The sequence below is a fragment of the Ochotona princeps genome, chromosome 4 (assembly GCF_030435755.1).
Source record: "Ochotona princeps isolate mOchPri1 chromosome 4, mOchPri1.hap1, whole genome shotgun sequence".
In the NCBI taxonomy this organism is placed as follows: Eukaryota; Metazoa; Chordata; class Mammalia; order Lagomorpha; family Ochotonidae; genus Ochotona; species Ochotona princeps.
Genome location: NC_080835.1, coordinates 110,522,555 through 110,546,796, shown reverse-complemented (window position 1 = coordinate 110,546,796; position 24,242 = coordinate 110,522,555). Strand labels below are relative to the sequence as shown.

General features: G+C 39.4%; 2 protein-coding genes across 4 annotated transcripts in view; one reads left to right on the top strand and one right to left on the bottom strand.

Annotated features, from left to right (window-relative positions):
* The window catches only part of ARHGAP32 (Rho GTPase activating protein 32), a 309,647-nt gene that overhangs the window by 42,646 nt on the left and 242,759 nt on the right, over positions 1-24,242 (bottom strand). For 2 of the 3 annotated variants that reach the window (XM_058664112.1, XM_058664113.1), the window contains one exon: positions 23,114-23,195. In XM_058664112.1, coding sequence (XP_058520095.1) covers positions 23,114-23,195 — 82 coding nt within the window. Of the gene's footprint in view, positions 1-5,352; positions 5,677-23,113; positions 23,196-24,242 lie in introns of those variants that run through there. The other variant, XM_058664114.1, reaches the window with a different exon arrangement.
* Positions 1-24,242, top strand: part of KCNJ5 (potassium inwardly rectifying channel subfamily J member 5) — a 253,758-nt gene that overhangs the window by 132,739 nt on the left and 96,777 nt on the right. The window lies entirely within an intron of this gene.

The following is a 24,242-nucleotide window of genomic DNA, read 5'->3' as shown; positions in this document are numbered from 1 at the left end:
TCTAGCGCCAGTGACATTTACTCTCGCCCTACAAAGGCAGTATGAACAAAGGACGAATCCTAAATCAGTCATCCAACTTGAAAATACAGAACCATGAAAGTATAGAGCATATCAATGAAAGCAATATTAGAACAAGAATTACAGTATAGCTAATGTGTACACATGATCTTAGCCAAAAGGCCTACCAGCTAATGTGTATAAGTGCTCACTATGTGCCAGTACTTCCCATTTAATAGCTAATACTGCAGAGTGAACAATTATCCTGGCAATGATGCTCGTATCATCCACAGCAGTTCTTGGGTTTGATTCTTAGATCCAGCTCCAGAACCCAGCTTCACACTGATGCAGACCTTAGGAGGTAGTTGGTGTTGACTTGTGTTCCTGAACTTAAAATTTTGTTCCTGGCTCTTAGCTTCTGTTTTGGCTTGACCTTGGTTCTTCTGGATATCTGATGAGTAAGCCAGCAGGTGGAAATTGTACAGCTTTCCCTTTTTTAGCTCTCATCCTGGGACAGAGTTGCACCGCAGTGGGTTAAACTGCTCCTTGGGATGTGCATATCTCATGCTATAGTACAAGTTCAAGGTCCAGTTACTCTGTTCAAATAAATATTTTTTGAATCCGATTTCTTTTTTTTTTTTTACTTACAAAAAGGGAACAAATTTTATGTATTTGAAATACATAGTTTTAAGAGCATAATTCCCACACTACCCTCCCTCCTTGCTACCACCTTTCCCTATTTTCATATTTTCAATTTTATTTCTAATCACAAGCTTAACTCACCACTAAATGAATAAATGAATAAATAAATAACCACTAAATAAATAATTCAACCAGCAGCAGAGAAATCACTGTTTCTCAAGAGTGTAGATAAAGGTCTAGATAAGAGTCAAGACCATCAAATTTCAAAAATGTCAATTTTGTTCATATACATTTTTTTGTACTCTTCATATTAGTTACCACAATCAGGGAAAACACAATATTTGCCTTTTTGAGATTAAGCAATAATGATCTCCAATTGTATCCATTTTGTTGCAAAAGACAGGATTTCATTCTTTTTTATGGTTGAGTAATATTCCGCTATGTACACAAACCATAGTTTCTTTATCTGGTCATCAGTTGATGAACATCTCATTAATTCCTTATCTTAGCTATTGTTGAGCTGAGCTACTATAAACACAGGCATACAGATAACTCTTTCATATGCTGGGCCACATGGTAGATTTATTTTCAGACTTCTGGGAATCTCCTACTGTTCTCCATAATGGTCATACAAGTTTGCATTTCCACCTTAGTATATTTGGTAACAGGCATAACATCTAAAGATGTGCACGTGGTAAAAAATATGACATAATCATGAAATATCAGCACATAAGCCAATGTCCTAGCAACTGAAGGCTTTGCCAGCGTTCCAATAATACAGTCTGGTGAAGGTCGTCCACCTAACAGGCCTATCAGCCAGGAACGTGCTTATGAGAAAGCTCTGAACCAAGAATGCACAGGTATGTTTTAGTCCAGATTTTGCCAATGATTGTGAGAGTATTTATTTTTTTGTTTCATGATCTTTCTTGATCTGTCAGAGTAGTTTTTACAAATGTTTTAGGATAAATTTATATATTTCATTTCTAATTTGAAAGGAAGAGAGGTAAAGAAATAAATTTTTGTCATTTACCAATTCATTGCCTAAATGCCTAAAATGGCTAGGACTATTAGCTGGTTTAGCCTTTAATCACTTCAGATCTCAGCTGAACAACATGAGCAATGAAAACCAAATTCTCTATTTCAATCAAAACAGCCAAGAAATCCTGAAGTCATATGAATGAAGTATGCAGTCTGAACAGCATAGAAAGCTCTGGAGTCTGTGGAAAATATTTGTTTCAGGAAGATTTATCAGGACAAAAAACACCGGATATTATTTAAAAGTTCATTGGAGAGCTTTATCCAAAAAATTCAGGCTTTCAAAACTGTCTTGGAAAAGGCTATACCTGCCAGATGCAGGTGTCAGCCACAGAGATTAAGAAGCCAGTTACAACAGACATCTTCACCTCACAATGGAGTGCCTGTATTCAGTTCCTGGTTCTGTTTTCCCACTAATGTAGACGTTGGAAGGCAGTTGTGGTGGAGTTCCTGGCTCCCCGGTGTGATCTGACCCTGCCCCGGCAACCAAGAGTATTTAGAGGAAAGGATGAATGGATGCCACATCTCTTTCACTTCTCAAAGAAATAAAATAAAATTTTAAGATAAAAAGAACATTTAAAATTTACTGTTTTCTGTATTCAGATGTTAGATTTGAAATTCTACAAACGTATTTTAATATTTTTATTTTGTTCCACAAATGCTCTAAATAATTATAAGGAGTCATAATATAAATAATTTATATAACATTCTTGTAACTGTTGCCAGAACTTCATGCATTGCTGTACTAATTGTTAAAGAAAGTCACAGATGTTGATCATGCTACATAGTATACTGTCATTTTTATTACTCTGATTTATTTGCTTGCATGTTCTTGGTCAACAATACAATAGCTACTTACACGTTTTATTAGTAAGTGCCATAGATCTTGAAACAGATTAATTCTAAATGTGTCTTTCAAAAAAGTAGCAAAACAAAGGCAAGGCCAGGGCAATGCAGTGGTATGCAGGTTGAAATGCCATCTGCTGTTCTGCGTGTCACGTGGGTGCTGGTTTGAGTGCCAGCAGCCCCATGTGTGGTTCGGCTCTCTGTTACTGTGCCCAGACAGGCAGTGGAGGATGGCTTAAGCCCTTGGGTTCCCACATCCACCCAGGAGGCCCAGAAGGAGCTCCTGCCTCCTGGCTGTGAGCTATTGCGGACATCTGTAGAATGAACTGGCACAGGGAAGAGGCCTCTGTCCTTCATTTCTGTAGCTCTGCCCTCAAACAAATATATACATGTTTGAAAAGGAAAAGGAAAGTAAAACAATTATTATCAAAAGGTTCTCAATTTCTGAAAATTTATATTTACCAGGTTTTGGTGCTCAAAAATCAAGCTTCTCAGTCTTCTAAGAATCCCTGAGTTCAGCTCTGTATTTTTAAATCCAGTACACAAAGTCATTCAGCCTTAGATTTCATTTCCCTTCAAGTGTAAGTAACAAACAAACAAAAATTCTTGAGATAAACTGAGTCTTAAATTCCAGAGAAGGAACAAAAAGGCCCAGAATCACTTCTCATCAAGATCTCATAAATAATTTGGAAGCACTGGGAAACAGTTCTGTTCGATGCAGGGAACAGCTGCAAGGGGTTGCCAGACAAGAAAGCATCTGGGAGCAGCCCAAGAATGAGCCGCAGGAATGCGCACAACTGTGGCAGTTTGATGTCTGAACATTCCAGCCTCAAAGGGAGGACACCAGGTATCCAAGAAATGCCATGTACACTCCATGCTTACTTAAAAATAGCACTGACAGTAATGACTCTTGTTGAAACATGGGAAGCTACAATGCTATGTGAGTCAGATAGGTTTCCATGTACTTAGGTGAGAGAAGGACTATCTCAAAATGTATTACTGACCAGAATGCAAATGAATCATATTTAGGCTTCTGGAAAATAAGCGTAATAGTGAATTTTAGAAAATAATAATTTACTAGGAAACAGAAAAGAAAATAACATACCACAAATTGTGATTTCAGAATATTCAGCAGAATTCATATGCTGTCATGCCAGTGGTTAACTTGTATTTGTTTTGGATATTGGGATACGAGAATAAAACTGTATCTTTCCTTCAAGGGTTAGCATGAAAGCAAAGCCTTATGATGCTGCTGGCCTTCCCAGACGCAATTACAACATGGAAGACAGGACAGTTACAACATCAAAGCAGACTGGTATGTTAGACCTTTGATGCTCATAGTTCCCTGGGGAAAAAGTCAGCGGTTAAGAGAAGACTCTCTTATCTACCTTATACATTTATGCTTCTAGGAGCTAAAAGGCTCAAATTTAGATTTTAGACAGATATAAATAAGCTATATGCTTCTGCTGTTGAAATAGTCACTTGCTTTTATTTTAAATCAAATTAAAAATTGTAATAGTAAATGTTATTGGTTTTGTTCTTCATACAGAAAACAAACATTAACTATTCTTTTTTTAAATTGGTGATTTTTGCCACTTCAGTTATTACATAAAAGATGATGACTAATTTCATTTCTAAAAACAGAACGAGGGAAGATTTGCATTTTACCAGAAGCAAGTAGGAGGAAACATGAGGTGGATATAAATTCCTGACACTCAAAGTATTTTCATACCAGAATGAGAAGATACAGATTATAGATTTTTTTTTTAACTTGCTAAGACTTTTACATCTGTGGGGCTCATATTGTTCCAGAATAACCTCACTTTTCCAGATCCAGCTTAACTTAATGTGGCTGTGCACCCTAAACGCAGAGCTGAAGCCATGATGGGAGGGAGCACCTCTCCATACTCTCACTCTCCAGTCTTCCTCAAGATAAACTTAACCCAAGAGTCTAGATTTCCGCATTCTGCTGAATACAATTCAGTCTTACACAAGATCTTATTAAAGAGAAGCTATACTTCTAAATTAATCATAGGAGGAACAGGTGCTTAAAAACAAACAAACAAAACAAACAAACAAAACAAACAAACCTGGCCAGGAAAAAGAGCTCTGAATTCTGACATCTCCCCACTTAGAGTTCTGAAAATTAAAACAACTTGGCAACAGTGCAACAACCTTGAAAAAAACATTCAACTTCTTGACAGAGCTGATTTGTGGTTCACAGTAAGTTTTGTTCTCCCCATTATTTAATGTAAAGCCCTCATTAACCAGGTCAAAAAAGCAGCATGCAAACACGGAATGCTTCCTATTTCAGTGGTAAAATTTCCTGAGAGCTAACGCACAATGTTTCATGGATGTCGGTGGTTAGTCTCACCAATGCCCACAAGCAACAAAACACCAGGTGTGAAGGAAGCAGGGCAGAGGGCTAGCACTACCTGTTTTCCTTTAAATCAGCAGCAAAAATGTAAAAACATGGCTTATATTTAATTATATAACATGTCAAGAAAAGTAAGTTCTTTTAACATGAAAACCTGTGTTGTGATCTCAGCTCTATTAAGTTTTGGGAAATAAGCTAATTCAAAAGAATATAGACAGGTATTTCCGGAAACTGAGAAGAAAAATAACACCTATGTAGTACAATCAACAAAACCATACTGCAAAAAATGGCCACCTGTCGACAAAGATGACAAATATCATCACGTAATTACACAATTCTAGATCATTAGATAATTCACCTAAATTTACCATAGAGCAAACAACATAAAGTGCCCAAATTTAGTCTAAAAATAGTGTCACTTGAGATAAATATTTGAATAACTAAGATCTCCTTACCTCTCGCTGTGATACAAGTTTTAGGATGAATACTTAAAATTATTCCAAATCACTGTATTCAGCAGCAGACTCAACATGACACAACAGCTCTGCCTTCCGCACAAAAGCTTAATGAATCACAACCACACGGCCTGTGCCGCCTCCACCACAGGACAACTCCAAGTCAGGTCTCCAAAGCACTGGCAGGTGCGGCTCTGTTCTCAGGCCCCCTCTCCTGTTGGTCTCATTCTCTGTTCTTGAGGCAGCCCAGGGAGCCGGCTGGCTGGTAGCTCTGCCTTCAGGAGCTTAATCCTCTCCCCAGTCAGCAGGGACTGCTTCCCAACTCACAGGAACGCCCAGCCTAGCTCACACTGGCAGAACAGGCTTCTCCAGAATAGCTCCACCCACCCACCTCACACAGGTGACTACTTCCTGTGCAGAAAATGCCTGTGTGACACTGCTTTTCAGTATGTCTCTCATCTTTTAAAAAGTTACATATTAATCAGTTCTTTACAGTGGCCAAGATAAGAGAGACAGTGTGTCCAATAAGAAAGATATCACATCAGGGCCATGTCAACTTAGGAAAGTAGATGATCAAATAGCAAGAATCCAGCAAGTGGCTGAATCATTAAATGAACAGCATCAGGCTTGGAAAATAAATGCTTTTATTATCATTACGGATACTGAGATGTAACATATTCTAACACATAAAAAAAAATCCACTTACTCTCTGTATCTCCTCTCTGTACACCTGCCTTTTCAATAAAAATAAATAAATCCTAAAAAAAACTAAAAAAATGTCCACTTACACAGCCTGTAGGTGAAAAGTTCTGAGAAAAACCAACCAAGTATAAATTTGGAGAGAAAAAAATGAGATTATTAACAACCCAAAAGCAAATGAATTTTCCTGAGATGGCTTCCTCTTTTGCCCACCCCTTGTACTAAACACAGTATCTGGGCTTCACTCATGTGGTACTAATTTCTGCTCTACCAGAATCATCAATGAGCAAAAGTGAAAAATCTGGGGCACTGATGAGAAACTAGATTACAAAACTTCAACTTGTGGCTTTTTAAAAAAGATTTATTTATTTTTATCGGAAAGTCAGATATACAAAGAGGAGGAGAGACAGATTTGTCAGTTGGTTCACTCCCCAAACGGCCGCAATAGCCAGTGCAGTGCCAATCCAAAGCCAGGATCCCAGAGCCTCTTCCTGGTCTCCCACGTGGGTGCAGGGTGCCAAGGCTTTGGCCGTCTTTGACTGCCTTCCCAGGCCACAGGCAGGGAGCTGGATGGGTAGTAGAGCTGCCAGGATTAGAACTGGCACTCATATGGGATCCCAGTGTGTGCAAGGTGAGGATTTTAGCCAATAGGCTACCATACTGGACCCAATTTATGACTTTTGAAAATACATTTATTAGTGATTTCTGTAAGTACACTATGGTGAAGAGAAATATATATATATGTGTGTATATATATAGAATAACAGCACTAAGTTGAAAGGTGTTATTTAGAATTATTTATAGAAATAAATGAACTGAAAGATTGTAATTTTCTTTTCCAAATGACTTCTGCTAATCAATGTAAATTCCACCTTCAGATACGTTTTACCTAGTAAAAGGATGTCAATGTTACAGTACTTACTATCCCAAAAACATGTAAAATTCTTCTCCTTAATTGTACGAATTCTGACAAAATTTATTCTTTCCTTCCTTCCTGAGCATAGCTCTAAACGTATACTGTTGATAAGTGGTAGGCGGCAAATAATAAACTAATAGGATTTAAAAATATGAAAGACCATAGCAAAGCCCAATACATGTCAGAAATAAAACATGCTTATTTTTACCACAGGAACATGTGCAGATTTATGAAGTTCTTAAACTTCATGAGGACAGAAGACAATATTCTTTTTCTTAATTTTGAAATAACATGCCTCATCTCTACATCCCCTTTCCTTGGTCAATATTGGAAGGAATAAAGGAAAGGAGATAGAAAGGAGAGGAGAGGGAGGATTATGGGAGGGAAAGGAGGCAACAAGGAGAAGGAAAACAAAACGTGTCTGTACTGTAGAAAAGCCAACTGGGATTGGCTGGTGTAACTCATGAATTAGAGACAAAGAAGGAAGTCCAAGCCACATCATCTAACATATAAGAACCAATAGGGATAGCTAAATTTCATAATAGTTTTCTTCAGTGTCAGTGAACTTTTACAATTAATGACAATAACTATCACCTGAAATCCTAAAAGCTGCTCTATAAGTTATATAAAAATATATGGGGGGGGGCCCGGCGGCGTGGCCTAGCGGCTTAAGTCCTCGCCTTGAAAGCCCCGGGGTCCCATATGGACACTGGTTCATATCCCAGCTGCTCCACTTCCCACCCAGCTCCCTGCTCATGGCCTGGGAAAGCAGTTAAGAATGGCTAAGAGCCTTGGGACCCTGCACCCATGTGGGAGACCTGGAAGAAGCTCCGGGCTCCTGGCTTTAGATCAGATCAGCTCTGGCCATTGCAGCCACTTGGGAAGTGAATCAGCAAATGGAAGATTTTTCTCTCTGTTTCTCCTTTTCTGTAAATATGACTTTCCAATAAAAATAAACCAACAGGACCGCCATGGTGAGGTTGGGCAACAAGAGGAGTCACTGGAAAGGCAATAATTGTGTTCTAAGCATTCTATCAGGAAATTAGCATAATGAATCCAACTCTTCCTAGTATGTCTGGAAATTGCACCAGCTCCACGACCAAAACAGAATCATCAGAGCTTTCTCACAGCTCCTATTAGGAACTCCGCAACCAAAGCAATCTCTTTGAAATAAGCAAATCAGATCAAACAAAAAGTGCTCAAAACCTTTTACCACATTTCCAACTCACTATAAATAACCAAAAGCTGGTGCCGGCATGGGGGCGCAGCACACCAATCCTCCACCTGCAGTCCTGCATTCCACATGGATGCCAGTTCATATCCTGGCTGTTCCACTTCCAACTCAGATCCATGCTAATGGCCTGGGAAAGCTGCAGATGATGATGCCAGTCCATGGGCCACTGAACCCATGTGGGGGACCCGGAGGAAGCTCCTAGCTCTTGGCTTTGGATCAGCTCAGCTCTGGCCGTTGCAGCTACATGGGGAGTAAACCAGTGGATCAAAGATCTCTCTTTTCCTCTGTAAATCTGCCTTTAGGATAAAAATAAATAAATCACAAGAAAAAAACAAAACAAAACAGAAGAGCCCTACAAAGATACAAAGGTCTTAGTAAGGATTTGATCTCTTCTCTCCCGACCTCCTGCCACCTATGCTTTCTCTGCTCATCCTTCCGCAAGCTCACCAGAATCCCACCTGCTGCCCTCCCTGTGGAAAGCTCTTCGCCCCTGTGTGCACATCTCCCTTTCTCATCCAGCAGAGGTCTCTGCTCAGAAAGAACTTTGTAATGAGCTATTTCCTGACTACCTTATCCTCTTTTGAAATTAAAGCCAACAAGCATCATATCCAAGCACACCCTAGCCTATGTGCCCCGCTTTGCCTATGTTGCTATCTTTTTCTCTATCCCACTTAACAATAACTCTCTCTTACTTCTTTGCTTAGTCGTCTTCCTCACATCACACTTATATACAAATACCGAAATTGCAGAATTTGTCCCTTGTGTTGACAGCTTTAGCAACAGCACTTAGTACACTCAAAAAATTCTTGGAATCAATGAATGAATCAACACTAGAAATGATCAGCACCGAAAAAGTCTATCCAGGGAAAAGAAGACTGACTAAAGTCTATTCTGAGCATTGACCAAAGGACATGGAGAGTAAGGAAACCTCTTTAACACTGTAAGGAAGTTGTTCATTTTTGTAATTACCAATGAAGAGCCATTCTGGAACATCCACTACACACAATAGATGTAAGTGCATAAAAAATACAATGTCCACAAGCATAAGAGTGTAGGTGTGGGGAAAACACACAGAGTATAATATCAAACTCAAATAACTCATGACCATACACTATTTCCAACAATGACTATACAGGTAGATATGTTAGGACCAGTGTCACTGTCATCATCTGGCAGTGTATGAGAAACAGTATCCTTCCTAGACCTACAGAATCAGGCTGTACAACTTAACCAGCACCTCCCAGCCGAGTTAAGTGAATGTTCATGCAAGTTTACAAAACCAGTGGCCCGAGGAGCTTTAACATGGGGCAAAGTAAGTTACTTCAGGCAGGAGAAAAGATTAGAGACAAAGAAAGAAGGAAGTCCAAGCCACATGCAAGAAGACTAAAGGGAAATGTTACTGAATCTGCATTACTTAGAGAATGGGGAGAAAATGGGTCACCATGGTAAGTTAGTTCTGGTGTTTGTGCAGTACCTTAAGTTAAAAACTAAAGATTCTGTATATGTAATTCTGGCACAGGAGGAAATCACTGCAAAGATCAGGGTTACATGATAGTAGTTACCAGCACGAACTTCATCCTCTACATACACAATTTGTGCAAGACACAGTCGAATGAGACTTACTTGTCACTTAAGAGAAGACACAACTTTGTGAACAAATGGATAACTACATTAGCCAATAGGCAGAGGTGCTAAGGGGTTAGAGAAGGGTGTGCCAACAAAGATTTCACAGAGTAAGAAGATTATGGTCTAAGTCTTTAGAAAGAAGGTCACCAGCTGGCCAAACTACAAGACACGTTCAGAGAGCAGAGAAGTAAATCCCAGCTGAATATATAGGAAATAAAACTAAGAAAGAAAGGGCTGAAGGGTGGCAGCAGGAAATGCCAGAGTCTAAAACCATGAAGACAAGATGTTTCTACATTGAAGAAGCAGGTTTTAACACTGAGAATGAGGCCCAAAGAACTCTCACAGTGTGTCCTTCAAGTCTCGAAACATGCAGTCCTTCCTGGTAACGTGCCATCCGGGAGGCAGCAGATAATGGCTTTAGTGCTGGAGTCCCTGTGACTCATGTGGACATGTAGATTGAGTCCCAGGATTCTGACTTTGGCTTGGCACAGACCTAGCTCTTGTGAGCATTTCAGGACTAAGACAAAAGATAGAAATAGTAAATCATTTTCTCTCCTTCTCTCTCTCCCTTTCAAATAAGAAATAATGAAAGGGATATTAGGAAGAAGAGGGCAGTCTAATCCATCCTCAGTTTAGGTCACATTTTGCCCTCATTTTGGTTCTGTTCACATAGGACTGGTGGAAATTCAAATACATTTCGTTTCTTTTTACTGTTTTACGACACAGTTTCATAGGCTCTGGGATTCCTCCAACCCCTTCCCACACCCTCCCCCCATGTTGGGTTCCTCCACATTGTTGCAGTAGTACAGTTCATATCCAGTCCTGATTCCTTCATTGTGAGCACGTACCATGCATAGAGTCCAGCCTCTTACTGTCCAGATAGTTTCTACAGTTTCCTGGGGAAACCATCTCTGGTCTGAAAGTAGAGCTGGCAGAATATCATCCCTCCAATGTAAAGCCACAACACAGCATCAACAATTTACATCATGGAATTAACTGACATGGTATTGAGTGACCAATATGTTAGAAAATGCAAGTTCTTAACCCAAATACATTGTTACTGACTCGTACTGCAACATAAGAAAAATATACTAAATAAATACTTGCTCTAAACCAAGGAGAACTAACCTAGTAAAGCACCCAGGACAGTGTCCAGCAGGCAAGGAGAAGCACCATGCAGTGTTATCAGTGATTACTGTGTAAAGCACCCGGGACAGTGTCCAGCAGGCAAGGAGAAGCACCATGTAGTGTTATCAGTGATCACTGTGTAAAGCACCCGGGACAGTGTCCAGCAGGCAAGGAGAAGCACCATGTAGTGTTATCAGTGATCACTGTGTAAAGCACCCGGGACAGTGTCCAGCAGGCAAGGAGAAGCACCATGTAGTGTTATCAGTGATCACTGTGTAAAGCACCCAGGACAGTGTCCAGCAGGCAAGGAGAAGCACCATGTAGTGTTATCAGTGATCACTGTGTAAAGCACCCGGGACAGTGTCCAGCAGGCAAGGAGAAGCACCATGTAGTGTTATCAGTGATCACTGTGTTGAATTGCACAGCACTAGATTTCTGCAGGCTCCATTTCTGAAGCCTCGGGCAAGCCTTCAAAGCCATCTCAGTTGCTCCAAGTGTGTACAAATGGGACGGGTAAGGTGCTTACCTTACCCAAAAGGGTGCAGGGTACTCATTTAAAAAAAAAAGTACTCACAAACTACAGCACTTTGCAAAAATACAGCATTGTAAGTTTTCCAACTGGTTTTGCTGGTGTGGTCATAAAACACCTCATTCCTCTGCTATGTATATGAGCTGAAAACTTCATGAGGCATTCCAGCATTTTTCTTTAAAAATACAGACAGAAGGAGAGACAGACAGAAAGATCTTTCATCTGTTGATTCACTCCCGAAGTGGCCACAGTGGCAGGAACTGAGCTGATCTGATGTCAGGAGCCTGGAGCGTCTTCTGGATTTCCCATGCAAGTCCAGGGTCCCAATGCATGGGCCGTCCTCTACTGCTTTCCCAGGTCACAAGCAGGGAGCCGGGTGGGAGCTGGAGCCATACTGGATCCTGGCAGATGCAAGGTGAGGATTTAGCCACTGGCCCATTGCGCTGGGCCCAAGTTCTTTGAGTTTTAAACCAAGGCCTCCTTGCATACCAATTTCAGTACTTAATTTTTCTTTTTTAAGATTTGATTGAAAAGCAGAATGAAAGAGAGAAAGAGGGAGAGACACAGACGGAAAGACCATTCACTTCTCAAAATACTGCAAGGGATGGGACTGGATAAAGCTGAGTGCCAGGTAGAAAGAATTCCATCTGGGTCTCCCACAATGGGGACAGGGCTAAAGTACTTGGACAATCATCCAATGTTTCTCTAGTCACATTAAAAGTGAAGTGGATGGGCCTGGTGCAATTGCCTAGCGGCTGAAGTCTCCTCCTTGTAGGCACCGGGATCCCATTTGGGCACCAGTTCTAACACCGGTGTCTTAGCTTCCCATCCAGCTCCCTTTGTGGCCTGGGAAGGCAGTCGAGGACGGTCCAAAGCCTTGGCACCTTGGAGACCTGGAAGGGGCTCCAGGCTCCTCGTTTCGGATTGGCGCAGCTCCAGCTATTGTGTCTGCTTACAGAGTGAATCAACGGACAGAAGATCTTTCTCTCTGCATATCTGACTTCCAAAGAAAATAAATAAATCTTTTTTTAAAAAGTGAACTGGATCCAAACTAGAGTGACTGGAACTTGAATAGCACTGTTTTGTGGAATGCAAGCAATATGAAGAGCAGTTTAACCTCCTGCACCCCAACATGGAACCCTCGCTAACTGATTCCTAAATGTGCCTCCAGCAGCCTCCAGCACAGGGGGAGGGATGTGACCACTGGGAAGAACACAGCAGTCACAGTGGATGGAGTCAGCAGCAGCTCAGACCTTCTCAGCTGATACATAATTATGTGGTCACTTCACACTAAAATAACATGTAATGAAACATGGCTACGAAGAGCAAAGTACTGAGTAATCAAAGGAAAACGAAACAGAAACAATCCAGGAGCAAGTATTTGAAAAGTAATAAAAAACAAATTTACTGGCAAAACTGCAACTAACTACAAAGAAGCAAGATATCAGATAACTCGCTTTCTAAAGAATACTGACAGGATTTCTTAAATTTTAAAATCAGTTAAAGAATCAAGTTAATTAGTTATCTGATAATCTATTTCTTCAATAAATACAAAAATTTCCTTGATCACTTTATCTAATTACTAAGTTCTCCAAAATTAAATCCTTAATTCTAAATCTGTGAATAAAAATCAGCTATCACCAAAAAAAACTGCAAAAATTTATTATGTGAGTTCTATTTAGACAAAGACAAGCATCATCCTTACTGTAGTTATTCTGTTTCAATGATACACTATGACACAGATTTATCTCAATATATAATATTCTAAACTGACCAGATCAAGTTCTAACATCCATGCATTTAAAGTAAGTTACAATATAAAGCTGTAAAACTGATCAAGGATCTAGGGTTTTTTTTTTTTAGGAGTCTTAAAAATGCTGAATGTTCAAAAAAATCTTCTCTCAATTTTTAATATAAAGAAATTGAAAAGCAAAAAAGACACACAATGTACACACAGCGGCACTAAGATCATAGGTTGGCGCAGCTCCAATCCCTTCACCCAAGCAAGCTGCTTTTCACACAGGTGCTTATGTTAAGAAGCTAACTGCTACGGCTTAAAGTTTCAAAACAGGGTCCAGGGCAATAGCCTAGTGGCTCAAGTCCTCACTTTGCATCTACCAGGATGCCATACGCGCACTGGTTCATATCCTGGCTCAGCTTCCCTCCAGCTCCCTGCTTATGGCCTGGGAAAAGCAGTGAAGGACAGCCCAGAGCCTTGGGACCCTGCACCTATGTGGGAGACTCAGAAGACTCTCCTGGCTCCTGCCTTTGGACCAGCTCAGCTCTGGCCAACGTGGCCACTTAGGGAGTGAACCAGTGGATGGAAGATCTTTCTCTATGCCTCTCTTTCTCTCTGTAAAATCTGACTTTCCAACAAAAACAAATCTTTTAAAAAAGTAAAAGTTTCAGAACAATTATGAATGACAATGGTTGGGCATCCCTGTCTGGGTCTGACTTAAAGAAAATGCTTCTAACTTCTCCCCATCACACTATGGTGCTCTGTATGCATTTGTCATATATTGCCTTAATTGTGTTGAGGAATTTTTCTCCTATACTCAATTTGCTTCAGGGTTTATTTTTTTAATATAATAAAAGGATCTTAGCAACAGCTTTCTCTGCACCTACTGAGATAATCATATGGTTATTATTTTTTGGCTTGTTAAGGATACAAACTGGAAAGGAGGAAGTCAAGTTATCCTTGTTTGCAGATGACGCGGTTCTCTTTAAAGCGGAGCAAAGACTCTATGAAGAGACTGCTAGGACTCCTAAGAGACTGTGGCAAGGTTTCAGGTATAAAATTAACATACAGAAAACAAAAGCTTTTGTATACGCAATTTTATGGTTGAGGAAAATTCCATTAACACCAGCAGCAAAAATCAGAACAACCTTGGAATAAATTTAATGAAGGATGTGTGGGGTCTCAATGATGAAAGTTAGAAACCATTAAAAAAAACATAAGAAAGCAAAATTTTTAATATTCACAGTTTGGTGCAATTAATAGAATCAAAATACCTATTCTACCAAAGGCATACTCAAGAATTAATGCAACTTGTTATCAAAACCTAATGATTACAAAACAAACAAACCCTACAGAATTGTAGTCCTGATTAGTACAGCTGAAAAAACTCTTAACTAAATACACAGCAAAACAAATCCACAGGGCTAGATGGGCAAAGTTCTTCAGTACAGCCACTCAGCTGCTTCAATGGATCTCAAGCAGGTGAGGTCTCAAGGCTCCACACAGCAAGAGCCTCAATGGGGAGGAGATACTGAGATCTCTGTCCAGGGCAACGCTTCAACACAGAAACCTGAGAGCTCCCTGCAGTGGGATCAGGGCAGGAAGGACCACAGTATTTACTGGTAAAAATGCTTGAGGTGTCTCTTACTTAACTCTTTCACGCTGACTTAATTCCCTCTTGGCTCTTCATTGGCTTTGAGATAGAATGATTAGTGCTATGTGCTCAGCTTCCTTCTCCGTAAGACCATAAAGCATCTCCTTGCTCTGCAACACCTAGTCCCGAGCTCACTTTCCATCCTTCTCCCAGTGGTAAAGGTAGGGAGATGAGTGATGGACACCGGGAACCTGGCTGAGCTAATTACAGCATTTCAGTGTGCAGGGCCCAGGGGGCTCTGCACAGTACTGAGCCTCATCACAGCTGACCTCATCCTGGACCTGATGCTGAGGCCAGGCCTTGACCTCTCTTCCTCAAGCGGATGGTGTCTCCACACTGTGCTGTGTGGAGTTGCAGGAGCGCTGACAAAGGCAATCCTTTCATCCCCACCCTTTTCAAAGTGTGTAATCACTATACTAAAGCCAAGCACTACAGACTCTCATCTACCTCTCCTAGCTTTTGTTAAAGGTAGACAGAAAGGTTGTACAACTTAGGGAGACAACTGGTGGAGGATGCTATACAGCTGACCTCAATGATTTTCCTGTATTTGAGTTATAAGGCCTTTGATGAGCAGATACCCAGCAAATAAATACATTTTCCAGTTTGTGACTTGCCCTTTAACGAAGCTCTTAAATTTTACTAAGCTTAATCATTAAACTTTTCAGTTATGATTAATGCTTTTAATGTCATGAAACTATTCTAATTTTCCAATCTTCTAGATGTTTTTTTTCTCCTTTTATATACAGACCTGTAATTCTCCTGGAATGGATTTTTGTGTATGAGGCTACAGGTCCAATTTCTTTTCTCTTATTTGTAACTTAAAATGCCTAGTTGAGCCAGCTCTTGGTTGACTATGCTCTTGTTATTGTCCGGCACTGCTACCTTCGCCATAAACTAAGTAACTACATGCACACAGGTTTATTTCTTGTAAATAAATTTGTCTATCCTTGCATGTGAGTTGCGATGGCCATTACAGAAACTTTCCCAATATTTGTTCTTTAAAATTATATATTCTGGGCCCGGCGCAGTGGCCTAGCACCTAAAGTCCTCGCCTTGAAAGCCCCGGGATCCCATATGGGCGCTGGTTCTAATCCCGGCGGCTCCACTTCCCATCCAGCTCCCTGCTTGTGGCCTGGGAAAGCAGTCGAGGACGGCCCAATGCATTGGGACACTGCACCCGCGTGGGAGACCCGGAAGAGGTTCCAGGTTCCCGGCTTCAGATCAGCATAGCACTGGCCATTGCACTCACCTGGGGAGTAAATCATCGGACGGAAGATCTTCCTGTCTGTCTCTCCTCCTCTCTCTGTATATCTGATTTTGTAATAAAAATAAATAAATCTTTAAAAAAAATAAAATTATATATTCTTCTCTCTGCATTTCCACACAGATTTTAGAATCATTTATTAATTTCCACAAAAACTACAACTGAAAACTACAATCTATATCTAATTGTTTATCAGCAATTCTGCTCCCACTGGCCTCTGACCTCCAACCTTCCTTCCCTTGGAAGTATGGTCTCCGCTCCATAAGCAGACACTCTGGCAGGGCTAACGCTCCGCAGGCTGGGTTACCTCCCGAATTCACTCTGCTTCACCTTGGATCTACTATTTCTCTACTGCTGTGAATCCCCCAGGGCCTCAGGATGCACATCTCACAGACCTGCCCAACTCTTCGGACTGTTCCCACAGGGATCCTCAGTCCTCTCCATTTCTCCACACTTCTTTTCCTTTCTTCTCCGGTGGAATGGGTAGATGAGACAGGAAGATGGAAAAACTACAGCATGAAAATTAAAAGGTTCAACTTAGCAATGAAAATTACATAATGAGAAGTAAAGAATTTATTAGATGACCTAAATGAAAATGGCACACAGAAGAGGGAAGACAGCCTGAAGTTGAAGACAGGTCAAAAGTATCTAAACTGAAAAGAAAAATAAGAGAGAAGAAGCAAAATGAAAGATCTTGATATAGTATCCATGAATGTAATTGATGTGTAAAGGAAGAAAGAGACTAGGAAAAAAAAAATAAACATTTGAAGAAATAATAGCCGAGAACACTCAATACTTAAGAAAAATATCAATTAACTCCAAGTAGACTCCAAATAAACTCCATGCATGGTAAACACAACCGAAAACACTTAGTTTCCCTCCTACTTTCCCCTCCTCTACCTCTTCTTGTCTGATCAGCCATAATCCCATGGTGATTGAATAAACTACCCATTTATTATGGAGAAGGTAAACCTGTCTACCCGTGTTCTCCTTAAAGCTCTCTTGGTCAAGATGTGGTGATTCATTAATTTATTTTCATATACACACGTAATTGAACATATTGAAAATATAAAGAACCAATTCAAAAGAAAAATTTTCCTATTACTCTTGTTGTGTAATCATATAGGTAACTTTAAATTTTGTCTCAAACTATATAGCTGCATCTCTCATATCTGGCATCTAACAGTGGCAGATGGCAAAGTTAAAAATAAATAGAACATTCAAGTTGTTTATATTGTAGGCAAAGACAATTTTAAAGTGTGAAACAAATCCAAGGCTGACAGAATTCATATGATCCTTTTAAAAATGGATCAAGGTTGCCCACTTCCATATTCTAGCTCCGTGATGCTGCCAACAAAAGATAATATAGCACCTTTGGAAAGCATGCTTGTTTTTTGTATGTCATTAGTAATTTGGAATTCATAATGCCATACAGGTCTAGGAATACAAACCTATTTCCCAGAGTTACCAGTAAATGATCGAACTCCTGAAACTTAAAAAGTTTTGAACAATATCAACATGGGAAGTGCCACTTCCCCATCCAAAGCATGAGAAAATATTTGACTGATATAGTTTACTTTAACACCAGTAATGAGCCAACATATAAAAAACTAACTTCACAAAACATCTGAGTCAAAATGATCAGAGATGAGAATTAATGACTAAAACAGTAAGCTTCCATCACACAAAAGTGGGTAAAAATAACGCACAAAAAAACACAACACATTTTTAACACCAAATTTTAGTAACTTCAGAATGGTGGTTATAAAAAATCTAAGGAACTCAAGAGATTAATAAAAAAAAGTCTTTGGAAAAAAGTCTGATACTTTTTATGACAATAATAAGGAAACTACAGAAATAGAAAGGTATTTCCTCAACCTGACAGAACGAGTTATGAAAGTCCCAGCTAACATCTTAATTAAGGGTGAGAAACTGCATGATTTCCTCCTAGGTTTCACAAATAAGACAAGAATGCTATCAGACATTTTCACCTCAGTAAAACGGGGTAAAAAAGGAAGTATTAATACAAGAAAGAAAAATTAAAACAATATTTGCTGATGATAATTAACTTGTATGTAGGAAATCCTTAGAATTTCAATAAAATTCAAAGTAACATAAACAGTTTAGCAGAGCTTTTGAATACAAGTTCAATTTGGAAAAATTTTATTTCTACATTCTTGGAATAAACAAGAAGAAAATAAAACTAAGAAAACAATAACATTCATAATATCATTTAAAGATAATTGAATTAAAAATAATAAAATATATACAAAAGTTACACTCTTAAAATTATGCAACATGCACAGAAAAATCTAAATAAATGGGAAAGTATCTCAATTTCTAGGATGGGAAAGCTTAATACTTATTGCGATGACAATGTTTCCCAAATTGATCTATAGATTCAATACAATCATTACCAGAATCCCAGCTGACTTCTTTATAGAAATTAACAAATCATTTCTAGAATTTATGAAGAATTACCCAGGACCCAAAAAAGCTAAATCAACCATTAAAAAAGTACCCAAAGCAATTCACAAATTTAATTTTACCCTAACCAAAATACTCACTGAGATGTGGACAACACCATGCTAAAACGCATATGGAAACACAAGAGAGCCCAAGAGCTAAAGCAATATGAAATAACAATAACAAAGCCTGAGACATCACAACACCAGACTTCAGGGCATTCTACAGGATGATAAATCAAAACAGCCAGTACTGATGCAAAAATAGATATGTAGATCAACATATCAGAGTAGAAACCCCAGAAATCCATCCATCCATCTATAGCCAGCTGATTTTCGACAAGCAAACTGAAGTCAATCCAGGGAGAAAGGATAGTCTCTTCAACAAATGATGCTGGAAAAATCAGAACTCCATATACAGAAGTATAAAACAAGACTGTAGCTTATACCTTTATTAACAATTAACTAAAAAATGGATCAAGAATCTAATTCTATGACCTGATACCATCAAATTACTAGAGGAAAACAGCAGGGATATTCTACAATACATAGGTGTAGACAAAGACTCCTTGGAGAAGACCTGAAAGCATGGGAAATTTAAACAAAAACAAGCAAACAGGATTACATGAAGATAAGACACTTCTGCATTGCAAAGGAAACCATCAAGCAACAAAAAGGGAGAAACTATATGCAAACTATGCAACTGTTAAAAAATTTATATTCAGGATCTATAAAGAGCTCCAGAAACTCAACAGCAGAACAGTCTGGTTAAGAAATGGGCAAAGGACATGAATAGGTATTTTTCCAAAAATGAAATTCAAATGGCCAACAGAATCATGAAATCATTGTTCATCATCACTATTAGTGATCACTAATAGTGATCACTCGGGATCACTATTCATCAAGGAAATTGAAATAGTTACACCCTAGCAAGCTGATACAGAGGAGCACCACACACTGAAAAGATTTGAAAGTCCTTTAATGCCAGCACTGGATAGTGGGCTAAGGCCCCAAGGATCTCTTGACCCTAAACTACAGAGCAGCAGGGTTTATAAAGGCAAAAACCACAAACTAGGAGAAGTTTATGGGGGCTAATCTAATGGAGAACTACCTTAGGATTGAAAAATTACTAACTTTTTAAGCTTTTATTGCTGAAGAAGGTGAAACTTATTTTTCTCCTAGTCATGCTTTAACAGCTTTGCCACACAGAACATGGTTTTCTTGGCCTCACAGGTGGTGGTGGGATACTTACCTAAGATGGAGCTTAGTTCACCATGGAGTCTCTCATGTCAGGGCTGTTATTTCAAAGTAAGAACCACAGTGAGGTTCCATTGTTATGGGGTGCGAGTGAGATCACACCAGACATGTTTAAGGTTTATTAAGGAGTCTTTATTAACCAAGCTTGGTGATAATAGAGCACACTAGAAATAGCAAATCCCAAGTCCTTATGGCACCAATCACAATCCAACCAAACATAACCCCAAGAGTAACAAATGGTCATTTCCCTCAAGTCCATCCGTTAAGCTGAAGACCTATGTCCCAGTTTCCCCAACAACATGTTATCTTAAGAGACATGCAACAAATAACCTGGACACACTTCCAAAGCTGCAGACATTCACCTTCCCTGGCTTCTCTGCCCACATTCCATCACTGCTTGGCCTCACCTCTCCTGGAACTCCTGATAGCACACAGACCAGAAACAACATTACTACATCCATTGTCCCGTCTAAGCAGCACACAGGGACCATGCTCAGGGGATTACCTGTCCTGGCTCAGCCAAGAGTCGAGGTGCCAGAGTAACGGCAGCACCTGACCAGAAAAAGAGCAAGCCCTGCTTCACCAGCCTTTTAGAGGGGCTTATGAGCGGAGTGGTTACACAACAATGCAATACTGTCCCCTCTCAGATGATAGGTGAGTCCCAGGTGGGCAGCAGCGAATACCTAGGTGGTGGTGGGGAGTGGCTGAGGATGGAATTAACATTCCATTGCTGTTAGGACCCACCTTCAGGACAGAAGGTAGTGGACACAGCCACATTCCATTTGCCCACTGTCAAAGGGTGCTGGCTATAACTGGCTGCACCCCATAACACCAGCTTACCCCAGTTAGAATAGCTAGCATACAGAAATCAGAAAACAATTAATGCTGGCAAGAATATTGAGGAAAAGATACCCTAATTTAATGTCAGTAGAAATACAAACTAGTGCAACAACTATGGAAGACAGTATGGCGATTCCTCAGAAATCTGAAAATAAACCTACATTATGATTCAGTCATCCCACTCCTGGGAATTAATTCAAATAAAATGAAACCAGCATATGTGAGGGGTAACTGTACTCTCATGTTTTATAGCAACTTAACTCACAACAGTTTAGATATGGATTGAACCCAGACGTCCATCAACAGATGACTGGATAAAGAAAATGTGGTATGTTTACACTATGAAATACTGCTCAACTACAAAAAGAGAATGACATTTTGTCTTTTGCAATCAAAAACAATGGATACCATTATACTTAGTGACACAAGCCAATTCCCACACGACAAATATGTTTACCCTGATCTGTGGTACCTAAAAATATGAAATATAAAAATGTAATCTATGAATGAAATTCACAATTTGATATGTAGTTATTGTTTACAGTCCTTGACTATACTTTGTGGAACAGTTGGTTTTTTTTGGTACTTAATTATTGAATTGTTAATGAAGTGTTTAATGAAGTGTCCAGCCTGTGATTATGAAGCCAGTAGAAACTGTGTCATTATAAAAATTAAAAAGGAAAATCAAGAGGGAGCAGAGTGAGAGGAGGGTATGGGCAGGGGCTGGGGTGGGGTGAGGTATGCCATAGTGCTCCTGAACCTGTATTGTGAAATTCATGAAATTCATTCACCTTATATAAATATTTACAAAATTTTGCAAAATTCAAAGTATTTTTACATATACGGTAGGAATATTTACACATCCCAACCACAACATTTATTCCAAAGTAGTAACAATCCACATGGGATAGTAGTCGTGTAAGACACAGAAATCCATGGAATGGAAATAAGCTCAGGTGTTAAAGCAAAGCGAGAAGACAAGAACTCAATGCAGGCCCCCTAATCGATGGGAGAAACTCAAGTCCTTGAGTCATTTTGGCCTCCTAGAGGCTGCAGTTGTAGAACGCTGGAAGTAACAGGTAGGGTTGGGAACGAATCCATGCATGACTACCTGGGAAGAGCGCATCTTAACTGCTAGGCTCCCAACATGTTAAAGATGATTTAAACTCCCTAGGTCAGGCAAACATCTGAAGCACCCAGCCTTATTCTAATGAATAGCAATCACTTTTTATTTTAATTGGTGGATTCAAAGTGGGAGCTTGAACCAGTCATGCTTTTTGAGGAGTGGGCCCTGTGAGAGACCTTGAGGTTATCGTCCGTAATTCTGAGGAGAGGTGTGGTTGTGGCCCCTTCTCTGTTTCCTGGCTTTCCGTGTGGTCAGCCTCGTGCACATGCCCCACTGCTACACGCTCCCACCTGCATCAGACAGCGGACTAACGGGCTGTCAGTTTCTAGACCACGAGGTTGATGAGCATCACTGAGCAAGTACCCACCAAAGAAATTCTTTTATTGTTTACCCAAACAAGGATAAAAATGCCTGCAAAAGAAGTGAAATTCCCAGCTCAAGTGCAACTGTAGGGAACATTGTTTTGAAGCAACTACTAAGCAATAACGTTCGTCTAAAATAAGTCAATCTCTATAAGAAGAAATGGAATAATGAACAAATTTCCCCCCCATAATGAACACAGATAAGCCTTAAACGTAGAAGATACTTTAAGGAAAAGCTCAAATGAATCCTGAAGTCCAGAAAATTTTTTTTCTTTTATTGGTAGGAAGAAAGGGACATAAAAAACGTAACAATTCCTCTTAATCTTTACTTGTACTTTAAAAAATTTGTATCAGATCAAAAATTCAAGACTAAGTATTTTGTGGACTGTTAATCAGATTAAATCACCCCTAAAATAGAAATTTCCACTTCCTTGAATTTTAGAACCTCTATTGCTACTTATGTGCAAACCCACGATACCATGCACTGTATGCACATCTCAAGTGATGCACACAGTAGTTCTGATATTCACAGGCACTGAAAAATCCATATTTCCTTCATCTATTGATTTCTAACTCCACATACCATTAACATGTTAGTTCATTAGGCCTATTACATGTTAAATCATTAAATCCTTAATAAGCTACATTCCTATTATGTAATTAGGAAAGCAAATAACAAAGCATACTAACAGAGCATGTAATTTTCAAAATGTCCTAAAAACACAAATGCATGTAAACTGTTATGAAACAAACAGCACACAAATAAGAATAGATTTTGAAATAAAAAAGATATAAAATTCAGAATGCTCATTTCATGTTAATTAACGTGAGAAATAGTAACATAAGCTACATACTTGACTACAAGAGAAATCCTTTGTGGAGCAGTTGGTAAGGCAATAACACTAAAGACAAAGTGTACTCACCTGGTTTTGGCACTGAGTTAGTCACTGACTGGGGAACTTTTTGGTTAATTAACTCAACACAGTGTCCAGGGAAGAGTCCCACCTAAAAAGCAGCAGAAAGAGGATTCTAAACCAGCAAACACAGCAACATGTGAACACTGCCAATTCAATTCCAGTAATGTATTCCACAGCCCCTCCCAAATGATTCTCTTAGTCCAAGACTCTAGATAACAGATGATGCCAATTACACAAACAAATAATAAAAATCTGTTGCTATGAGTAGATAGAGTTATGAGGGTGTTTTGTCCAAATAACTAAGCTGGCTTGTTTTAGCTTTAAATTTTCTAAACTTTTTAGCATCAGATAAAATATTTATCCCAACTACAAGCTAAGCAATAAGCAGGTAATATTTTCACTGCTTATTCAGTTTGCTGAAACCTCAACCTCTGTTAACAGTTGTCATTAATTATGTAATTATTGCCCTTTGTATATTTTCAAAGCCAATACTAAACCAGAACTCAAATTTCTGTTTTTCCTTCTTTTCCTTACAAATTTTATGAAAAAAAAAACTGAAATAAGTTTCTAAACATTCAAAAATCTGCTCTTCACTGCTATTAAAAAGCAGGACTGCGCAGGGAAAGCAAGATGAAAGGAAGCAGCAGCCTGTCTCAGCAATGGTGACAGATTTGGGCTTTTAAGGGCACACCGTAGTGACATGTGGCAGAAACCTGACAAAGTGTACTGGGAATATGCGGAGCTTCAGAGCATCAGGAGAGACTGTATACTATATACATACATACAACGGAAACCTAAATACCCTGGAAACGAAAGTCAAAAGGAACTCTTTATCAATACTTATAGATGTTTCCATAGATAGGCATATGAATGGGCTGCTATGCAGCAGATGTTAGAGCAGAAACCTGAAAACTCCATCGCTTTGTGTATCTCTGTGTCGACACTCCGGGGAAGGACGGAATGGTCTTCCAGGAGTATGATTCATCACAAAGCTCAGAGCTGTAACATTTCCATCTGTGTGGGGCTGTTTTCACATACTCATTTGCTGTATTCTTAATTTGAATTCTGGATCAATATTCTTAAACTATGAAAACATAACCAGTTATTATAAGCTGAAAGGAGTTATTAGATTAGC